We start from the raw sequence: 10,590 nt of genomic DNA on the forward strand, positions 1-10,590 counted from the left end.
TTTTAGTCTAAGTGCTTACGGTTGGTGGCTGGGTTCATGGGCTAGGGATATGAATGGGACTAGGATTAGATTAGGGTTTTGTTTAGGTTAAAGATTGGTTTAGAGGTGAATTTATGTGTTAGGTGTAGATTTCAGTTTAGAATTAGGGTTAGTGTTGGGTCTGGGTTAGGATTAGGTTAGGTTGGTTACGGCTTACCATTAAGGTTAGGTTAGTGATAGGGTTAGTGTTAGTTTAGGGTTAGAGTTTAGTATTGGGGTTAGGGTTTAGGGTTTCTGTTAGGTTTAGAGTCAGGGTTAGGGCTCAGTTTTAGATTTATGGTTAGAGTTAGTGGTAGAGGTTAGGGGTAAGGTTAGGGTATGGGTTGGAATAGTGTTATGTTTCAGGGTTAGGATGTAGTTTGGATTTACATTTAGGGTTTGGTTAGTGTTTCAGGTTAGAGTTAGGGTTAGTTGTTAGTTCTAGATTTACAGTTAAGGTTAGGTTTACAGTTAGGATTAGATTAGTGTTAGGACATAGTGTTAGGGCTAAGGATTAGGTTTCAGAGTTAGGGAATAGTGTTAGTGTAAGCAGTTAGGGTTAGGTTTTAGTATTAGGGTTGAAGGGTAGGACTAGGGTTAGGGTTAGAGTTAGGATTATGGGTAAGTATTGAAGTTAGATTAGGTTTAGAAGAGGGTTAGAATGTAGAGTTGGAGTTAGCGTTAGGGGTTAGTTTCATGTTTTGGGTTAGAGTTAGGATTACGTTTTAGCTTTAGATTTAGTTTAGAGTTAGGAATGGGGTTAGCACCAGGGTTAGAGTTAGTGTTAGGCAGTAGTGTTAGTGGAATGGTCAGAGTGAGGTTTTAGATTTATGTTGGAGATGGAGGTTGGGGTTGGCATTAAGGGTTGCAATTCTGGTTAGTGGTTAGGGGGTAGTGTTAGTGTAAGTCGTTAGGATTAGTGTAAGGGGTTAGGTTTAGGGGTTAGGGGTCGGGATAGCTTTAGGGTTAGGATAATGGGTTAGGGTTTGAATTAGGGTTAGTTTAGGGTTAGAGTCAGTCGAAAGAGTTGCAGGTCAGGATTTAGGTTAGGGCTTGGTTCAGGTTAGTGTTTGGTTTAAGGCTGGTGTTAGTATGATGGGTTACGGTTAGTTTTAGGGTTAGGCTAGGGTTATGGGTAAGGGTTAGAGGTCGCATTAGGGTAAGCTTTCAGTGGTTTGAATTAGGGTAAGGGTAGTGTTAGGGTTATTTTTAGTGTAAGTGGTTAAGGTTAGGGGTAGGGATAGGCTTAGGTTTAGGTTTTGGCTTATACTAGGGTTAGTTTTCAGCTTGAGGGGGTTTGGTTTAGGTTAGATTTTGTGCAAGAGGTAGGGTTAGGGTGGTTGGGTTAATATTATGGTTAGTTTTAGGTGAATGATAGGTTTAGGGTAAATTTTAAGTGCAGGGATTAGGATTAGGGTTAGGGTAAGGGATGGATAAGTGTTAGGGTTAGGTCTTAGGGAGTGGTGTCAGTGGAAGTGGTTAGGCTTGGGGTCTGGCTCAGGGTCCCTGGGGGATTTGTCAGGTACCACGGCCTGGATGAAGAGCTCCCTTCTTGGTCGCACACATCCCAAAAGACAGGGACACGTCTGTGACTGATCTGCCTGGCACTGTCCCACCAGCAGTGGCAGATGCATCCTGGAGAGGAGTGGAGCTGCCAGGCACTGTCAGAGGATCTCCCTGAGGTGCCACTCGCTGCCCACCCAGACTCACGCACTGTCCCTGGCTGGGACAGATACACCACCTACGAGCTCCGGGCACAGGACACAACAGTCCAACAGCAAAGACCATCTCTGCTGTCCTGAAAGACTCTTATGACCCCTGGAGCCCAAAGCCATGGACCACATGAACTCATTGGACATTTCAGAGGCGTGGCCTATAGACTGAGGAATGAGATCTGTGTGTACATCCAGAGATAGGAAAAGTGCTGTTGATTAACTGGAATGTATTGGAGAGTGTGGGACCCGGGCACAACACAGATGGTACAGAAGAAGCAGGGGGGGCACTGTCCTGGTTTCATCTGGGAGAGAGTTAATTTTCTTCCTAATAGCTGGTAGAGTGCAGTGTGTTGGATTTAATCTGAGAAGAATGTTGATAGCACAGGGATGTCTTGGTTGTTGCTAAGCCATGTTTATACCAGACCAAGGACTTTTCATCAAGGAGGCTGGAGATGCACAAGAAGGTGGGAGGGGCACAGGCAGGACAGCTGGCCCAAGTGGCCAAAGGGATATTCCACACCATATGATGTCATGCTTGGTATGTAAACTAGAGAAAAGTTATCTGGGGGACCGCTGTTTGGGATCTGGCTGGGTGTCACTCAATGGGTTGTGAGCAATTGCATTGTGCATGACGTGGTTTATATCTCCTGTTATTACCATTTTTGCAATTACTACTATTACTACTGCCATCATTATTATTATAATTACTATTACTATTACTATTTCTATAATTATTTTATTTATTATTACTATTTTATATTTATTGTAGCAGTTGTAGCTGTTGTTGCTATTGTGGCTATTGTGGCTATTGTGGCTATTGTGGCTATTGTGGCTATTGTGGCTATTGTGGCTATTGTGGCTATTGTGGCTATTGTAGCTATTGTTCCTATTGTTGCTATTGTTGCTATTGTTGCTATTGTTGCTGTTGTTATTGTTTTCCCTTTCTGTCTCATTAAACTGTCTTCATTTTAACCCAAGATGTTTATTTCTTTCCTGATTCCCTCTCCCATCCCACTGGGCTGGAGGGAGGAAGAGAAGGGCTGTGTGTGATGTTCAGCTGCCTGCTGGGTTAAACAAAACAGTCCTGGTCAAAGGAGTGATCATGCAAGGTGTCCCAGAGGAAGAGGTGAACCTGAGGAGGGCACAGGGTAACAAGGGCCCTTCAATGCCAGGACAGGCTGTGAGGAGCCAGGATGCCAAAAGATGTCAGACTGGAGAATGTTTCAGGACACCATCTGGGTTCAGCCCTCCCCTGCCCTTTGTGCCAGGAGAGACACCCCATGGTCCTGCCCAGCCTTGTCCTGGGCTCCTGAGCCAGCTGGGAAGATGGAAAGGGCTCAGCAGCAGTGATCCTCATCCAGCTGGGTCTGTTTCCCAGCCCAACCAGCGTGGCCAGAGCAGAGTCACCCATGGCCCCAGGGCACCACAGCCCCTCGCTCTGCAGAGCAGCATGGCCAGCTCAGGGCCCTGTGGGGAGCACAGGGAGGGAACCAGGACCAGCCGGCCAGGCCAGGCTGGACACCCTCACCTGGGGAAAGGGATGTCCCTGGAGAAGAGCAAGGCAGCATTTCTGTGCCTGCAGGGAGGAATCCAGGAGGAAGAGAAACCTCTTTCTGCACACACTCATTGGGGTCAGGCTGCTCTGTTGCTGGAGCAGGACTCTTGTTCTGGTCTGAGGAGAGGGGCTGGCACTGATGGACACAGGTCATCTGTGGTGGGGGTCTGCTGGAGTTGAATCTGCTTTTCCTGTCTGTCCACACCTCCTCAGGAGACACTCTGCGTCCGTATCCATGGGGGAATTCTTCTATCGCAGTTTCAAAGTGCTCACTGCCGAAACAGTGTCATCCTTACCAAGTTCTCTGTCATCCTCACTCACACAAGATACATCAACCTGTTGCCCATGTCATTGAGCAGCTCCATATATCTGAGCTGATCCTTCACACGGGGCGATCCCTCTGTCCTCATCCTCCCTGAGACTCTCTCCAGCAGACCCTGTATCCTTCAGCTGAAACACCACAGCTCAGCAAGCTGTCCCACCTCACCTCATATAATCCAAAAATGTCACAGTGCTTTGACAAGACATGGGGCTCCTCCTGGCAGTGGATGTTCGGAAGCTTGTTCAGTGCTACACCACCTGGGTTTCCACCATCCAGAGGGACACAGATTGCCTCTGTGATACCCCTCGTGTAGAGTCAGACCTAATGAACAGCATTTTAAACAATACCTCAGAGTCTGAGTGCATTTCTTTCTGGGTTCATACCAGACCAGCATCAACTGGGGAAAAACACTCTCCCAGCACTCTTGGATGCAAACCCTCTGCTCCCAAGGGCTGGTAAGGCTGCAGTTTGCTCATGAAACCCCTGGCTTGATCCCCATCCACCACAGTTGTTGCCCTCCAGAGTCCTGCCTGGAAGCACAAAGGCCTGGAAGACTGATAGGCTGATATGATTCTTTGTGTGTCTATTTTGTGAGCTCCTAAACAAAGGCAAGAGGAATCCCATCTCCTGTAGGTGTGTAGCAGGGATGGCAGAGCTGAATGTCCTTCAAGTGCTGGGAATAGAAATGCAGGAGGAAAAGCCTCCACTGACTCAGCTGAATCCCTTCCTTCAGCACGGGTAACAAAGATCCCTCCCTGTCACTTTCTGGGTGTCCTGACTAATAATAAGACCAATAAAAAAAAAAAAAAAAAAAAAAAGGACCATAGTTAGAGGTAACTTTTCCTCTGAGAGGGAAAATACACTGCTGGAAATAAGTGTTTCTGCCCAGCATAAGGAGGGAACATCAGTGATGACTTGAGGCTGTTTCACAGCAGGTGTCCCAGGGACACCTGGAGGAGCCCAGAGGGGACAGAGAAAGGGACATCATGGGCTGCTCCTGTGCTGTGAGCTGGGCTGGGCTCCTGGGACACAGGGAGCTCATGGCAGCGGCAGCGCTGCAGAGAGACAGCTCTGCCCAGGAGCAGCTCCTCTGCACACGCAGCAGGGCTGAGGGCTCTGCCTGCAGCACCGAGGGCACAGAGACAGGCACAGAGAGGTTAAAGACAACATGGGGTGGAGGATGCTGAGACATCACTGGGAGAGAAATCTTCACAGCCCTGAAAAGAGTAAGTCTCTGGCTACAGCCCAATTCAACTACAGTTCCTGGAGAGATGCTAAAGCTGGAACATTCCACAAGCTGTGGCATCTGTCAGGAGGGACTTTGCAGTTTCTCTAGTGCAGAGAAAACATGTTATATAGAGATGAGTTTCTCTGCTGCACCTTCAGAGGGACATTTCTAATGGGCTTTTTCAAGGAGAAGGTAAAGGAAGGGATTACAGTAAAGCTAAGGAGCTCTCCCATGTCCTTATTTTCAATTTGTTTCTCTTGGGGAATTTGAGAGGAGAAATGGAAAAGGAGCTCTCGTACTTGAACAAGTCATGGAGACCACTCAGCTGTAACTTTGTCAGTAGGTCTGATAGGAGCCTCCTGATGAGCCTTCATCCACTCCTCTGCCCATGGACAGATGCAGCATCGCCTTTGCTGGACCCAGCAGGATCACCCACCTGTCTTTGTTTTCAACAGGAAGATGCTCCCAGGCGGTGCCCTGCAAACAGGCAGGTGTCTGTAGGGCCAGGGTGAGCGCACAGAGTTTGGGATGGGGTCTGTGAGCACTGACAGGGAAAAGACATGGGACAGGGAATCACCTCCCAGGAGGAAAATCTCCTGGCAGCAGGAACATGATCTGGGAAGGAGGAGACAAACCAGAGCTCTTGTGGGAGGGAGGATGTAGAAATCTCTGACTGACCCCCTGCAGTGCAGATCCCTCCTCTGAGCAGCCCCCTCGCCTGCTCTCCCACCCAGCAAAGCCTCTGCCCTCAGGGCCGGGGGCTCCAAGGCATGAAGCAGCTCCTGTGCAGCCAGAGCTCCAGTTCCTCTGCAGAGCACAGGGGCTGAGAGCAGCTGCCCGGCACTGTTGGTGTCTGGGAGGTGGCTGCACAGCTGGGGAAGGGTGACGCTGTCTGAGGGCCCGGCTGCCCCTGCCCTGGCCTCTCTCACACCCACCCTCACCAGATTTTTCCTTCTTGCTCCCCTGCTCTGGGTCACTGCTGTTGGGATCTTGTTCTTGCTGTCAGGCTCTCTGGGGATGGCAGTTTCAGCTGCAGAGTCACAGCCCGATCTTGTGGGTCCTTTCCTGCAGGTGTGTCCATGGGCACACGTGTCCCAGCTTTGCTCTGACCTGTGGGGTGTGGGCAATGAAGTCTGTCAGGCTGAATCTCCCTGAATCAAATGCCATCATTCAGACACTTGGCTATCTGCATGAGGTTTCCATCCTAGCTGTGAGCTCCCCTCTGGGATGCAAACCCATCCTACAGCATCCTTGTGTTATCTGAAAGTCTCAAGGAGAAGCACAGAAATGGTGCGACAGTCAAAATGCTGTTTGGTTTGTGAAATGAGCTACTTCTGCCCTGGGCTAAATGTGGGCTGCTGAGACCTTAGAAAACAGTGAGATGTGTAGTGGTCTGAGGTGGATCCCTCTGCTCTCAGCAGTGTCTGGTGGCTTTTCAGGGTAACATGGGAGTGTGATCACCCTCCATCTCAGAAAGGTGCCAGCCCAGGGCAGCTGGAGCAAGACAGAGGGACAGACCAGCTCCCCTCACTCTGCACTAAGCCACAGGCATCCTCTTGCCTTGCAGGACTCGCTCTGTTCTCCCTGAGTGCAGCAGAAATGCTGATGGTTTCTGACATCCAAGAACATTCCCCAGGGTGAGAGGGGAGAAGGAGCTGTAAAAAACCCCAAACCTCTCAAAACTCCTTCTGCCACCTCATTTCCTTATCCCTGGGAGTGCAGATGCTGACAGGTATTTCTGCACCAGGAGCAGCTTCATGTGACAAAGCTGAACCCCAGGACTGTCCCCTGCCCCCGTTCCCATGACTCCACTGCTGCAGAGCAGGGCTGACTCCTCAGCAGCCAGCGGGCACAGGCCCTGCTCCTCATGCACCTCCAGCCAGCACCACCCAGGGCTCAGACACGGAGCTGAGGGAAGGTCTGGAAAAGGACAAGGGGGTGTGGAGCAGGGGGAGGGTGTATGAGAAATGGCTTAGACTTTGCTCAGAGAAATCTCCCAAAAATTCTCACTGTCTTTTTCTTCTGTAATAGCCCCCATAGCCAAAATCAGCAGATGTCCAACAGCAGCTCCATCACCCAGTTCCTCCTCCTGGCATTCACAGACACACGGGAGCTGCAGCTCTTGCGCTTCTGGCTCTTCCTGGGCATCTACCTGGCTGCCCTCCTGGGCAACGGCCTCATCATCATCACCATAGCCTGTGACCAGCACCTGCACACCCCCATGTACTTCTTCCTGCTCAACCTCTCCGTCATTGACCTGGGCTACATCTCAACCACTGTCCCCAAGTCCATGGCCAATTTCCTCTGGAACACCAGGGCCATCTCCTACACAGAATGTGCTGCCCAGGTGTTTCTGTTTGTCTTTTTAGGTTCAGCAGAATATTGGCTCCTCACCATCATGGCCTATGACCGCTATGCTGCCATCTGCAAACCCCTGCACTACGGGACCCTCCTGGGCAGCAGAGCTTGTGTCCACATGGCAGCAGCTGCCTGGGCCACTGGGTTCCTCTATTCTCTGCTGCACACGGCCAATACGTTTTCACTACCACTCTGCAAGGGCAATGCTGTGGACCAGTTCTTCTGTGAAATCCCCCAGATCCTCAAGCTCTCCTGCTCAGACACCTACCTCATGGAAGTCTGGGTTCTTGTGATTTCTTTCTCAGTGGTATTCGGCTGTTTTGTGTTCATTGTGGTGTCCTATGTGCAGATCTTCAGGGCTGTGCTGAGGATCCCCTCTGAGCAGGGACGGCACAAAGCCTTTTCCACGTGCCTCCCTCACCTGGCCGTGGTCTCCCTGTTTGTCAGCACTATCATATTTTCCCACCTGAAGCCCCCCTCCATCTCCTCCCCATCCCTGGATCTGGTGGTGTCTGTTCTGTACTCAGTGGTGCCTCCAGCAGTGAACCCCCTCATCTACAGTATGAGGAACAAGGAGATCAAGGATTCAGTGTGGCAACTAATGAATGTCTGTTTGATGAAGCAATAAACTGCCCATAATCTTCTGCATAGCATAGATAATGTAAATAATTTTCTCACTGAGTGGTTGTGCCCATGTCCACTGGACACCCTAGAGAACCTGCTGCAGGTCAGTCGTCGTGGACCGGCCTCTCACAACCACCATTTCCAGCACTGGCTTCTCACTTCAGCTTGAAGAGGTTCTTTGTCCCTCCCTGGCAGCACAACTAATGAGTAGGTCAGATGTCCATGTTTGCATTGTATAGACAAGATGTAAACAAATGCACAAAGTGCTTCTGAGGTGATGAACCCAAGTGAGCAGAAACACCATCAGCTATTCCTTGGGGTTCCATGAAGGTCAGTGGGACAGACAGTGTCTTGATGTGATTTCATGTTGAGAGTAACATCCTTTGGGGAACCACCTGAATGTAGCACTGGGATGTGCTTCCTGGAACAGAAGATCCCGTGTCCATTCTTTATGCCACGAGGCATCTCATCTAAGTGCAGAGAAGGGTGACAAATGGCAGGGCTGAGGTGCCTCCCAGCCCCCTGGAGTGGCAGCAGGAGGTCAGAGAGACACAGTGACTCCTGCATCTGTGTGTACAAGGGAAACACTGTCTCTCAACATCCATGGGTGCATAAGGAGTCCATGGTGAGGTTACTTCTCTCTGGTCAGGCTAAAGACCACAAGAAGTCTGACGCGTTGGGGTCCCTGCCTGCAGAGCAGTTTCTGAGATAGTCGAGCTTTCCATGGTAGTGGGAAGAGGCCGGAGAGGGGAAAAAAATAACTGAAAAGAACAACTTGGGAGGTGCATTCTGGATATCAGGAGGAAGAAACGTCAGTGGAAGGGCAGTGCTGCGGTGCAGGAGGTCACCCAGAGGCAGTCGGGATCAGCCCATGGCTTTGTGTTTCAACAAACAGCCAGTGAGGGTGCAGTGAATGAGGCACGGACTCTCGGGAAGGTGCAATGAGAGACATTTATTACAAACTCAGGCTTGCATTTATACTTGCTATGATTCTTGCTCAAGCATTTGCTGATTTGCCAAGTGAGTCATTACATAAGTGATATGTTTTGTGTTCCCACCAAAGTTACTGCCATAAACACAGGTTTTGTCTGTCATATGCTATCCCTCTGTCCTTGATGTATCAATCCTGTATCAGTCCCTCTCTCCTTGATGTCTCACATAGCATACAGTACTTGCTTCTTGTATTTTTCCACTAGCGCTCGTTCTCACACTGTCGACTCTCGCAGTTTCTCACAGGTCCAATCTTAGCACACTGCCACATCTCCCCTTCATGTTTACTAAGTGCATAGCCATAGCAGTATGTAATTGCATGGCTATTACCTGATTAGACCTTTTTTTGATCATTTGTTGTAACTACATGTCTCTTTAAGATGGTTTAAAAACCCAGTTGGAGATTCCTTACAATCCTGTTTAATCTCAAAAAGTTTTGGCATATTTATAGCTGTAGGTATAGTGTGTCTAATCCTGTATAAAATGGCAAAAGGCCAAATTAAACGTCCCAAACTGAACTCCCCTGGCTCCCATAAAAAAACTAAGGAGGAACTCACAAGAGAAATAAAAGTGCCCAAAGGCCGAGAGACAGAGGCCGGAAGATCCCAACTCTCCTAAAGATGAAGCGTGAGGCTAATGGGATGGAACACTCTCATTGGTCAGCCTGGATGTCAGTCAAGCTCTGCCCCGTCCCTCCCCCCTTCCTCGCTGCCTCACACCTGTGGGCAGAGCACTCAGAGTGTCCTTGGCTCTCAGACCAGAGCAATTGCCAACACCAACTGTGCTGGGCTGTTCTCTCTTGTTCTCAAACTAGATCCAAATAATGACCGTGCTAGCTATGAAAAAGTAAGGTTTCTAACTGCATGAGGAAAATTAACTCCTTTTCAGTCAAACCAGCACAGACCAGCTCTCCCATGCCAGACCAACAAAGCTAGAGAAGTAGTAAAGAAATTATTGAAGGGAAACAGTCTCAGCACAGCAGCTCTGCCAGGGAGCACCAGCCTTGTCCTTTCCAGAGCTGTTCTCCTTCCACTTCCCCGCTCTCCTGTGAGCCCTTGTGTTGGTGTAAGATCTGAGCACTCCTGACCCTTGGTTACAGTCCCGCTGCGTGTCAGTCCTGTGACCACAGGCAGAGACAGGCAATGGGCACTTCTGTGACAGAGCTGCCTCCAGAACAGCATCTCCATCAGCAAGGGGATCTCCTTAGCACAGTGCTCGAAGGCTTAGGTCTTCTTCCAGAGTTGCTCCCAAGAATAGGTGTAAGGAATAGACTCTCAAAAGGCTTTGTTTTCTGTGTTTTCTGTGGGCTCAGTGGGATGAGATCAGGGTCCCAGTTTGGCTTTCAAGGGACTTAGAGCTGGTGGCTCAGGTTTGGGTTGTTGGTGGCCAGCACCCAGGCAGGCGGTGGATAAGGCAGAGCAGCTCTGAGCACCCTCCATGGCCACCTCAGAGCTCGTGTGGGAGGCGGTCACAGTGACAGTGACCAACATCAGCTGGGTCTGTCTCTCAACCTGACCAGTATGTCCCTGCAGAGCCACCACAGCCTGGGCATCACAGCTCACTCACTGCACAGAGCAAAAGCCCCAGCTCGGGGGCTGTGGGGAGTGTGGGAACAGGGTGCAGGAACATCTGGCCAGGCCCGTGCAGATGTGCTCTCCTTGGGGAAAGGCTCTGTGGGGAGATGGGATGTCCCAGGAGAAGAGCAGGGCACCGTGTGTGTGCAGACACGGAAAGAGAAACCCTTTTCTGCCATGGGTGCCAGTTTGACTTATTAACAGCT

The 10,590-nt window shown here is 50.0% G+C and overlaps 1 protein-coding gene across 1 annotated transcript; it reads left to right on the top strand.

The window, feature by feature from the left end:
• Positions 1-6,891: 6,891 nt before the first annotated feature.
• LOC308048907 (olfactory receptor 14C36-like) lies at positions 6,892-7,824 on the top strand (the record flags this gene model as incomplete). Its single annotated transcript, XM_080358236.1, has 1 exon — positions 6,892-7,824. One exon carries the CDS (start codon positions 6,892-6,894, stop codon positions 7,822-7,824), a length of 933 nt encoding a protein of 310 aa, XP_080214362.1.
• Positions 7,825-10,590: the final 2,766 nt, after the last annotated feature.

Source organism: Nesoenas mayeri (genome assembly GCF_963082525.1).
Source record: "Nesoenas mayeri genome assembly, chromosome: 23".
Lineage (NCBI taxonomy): Eukaryota > Metazoa > Chordata > Aves > Columbiformes > Columbidae > Nesoenas > Nesoenas mayeri.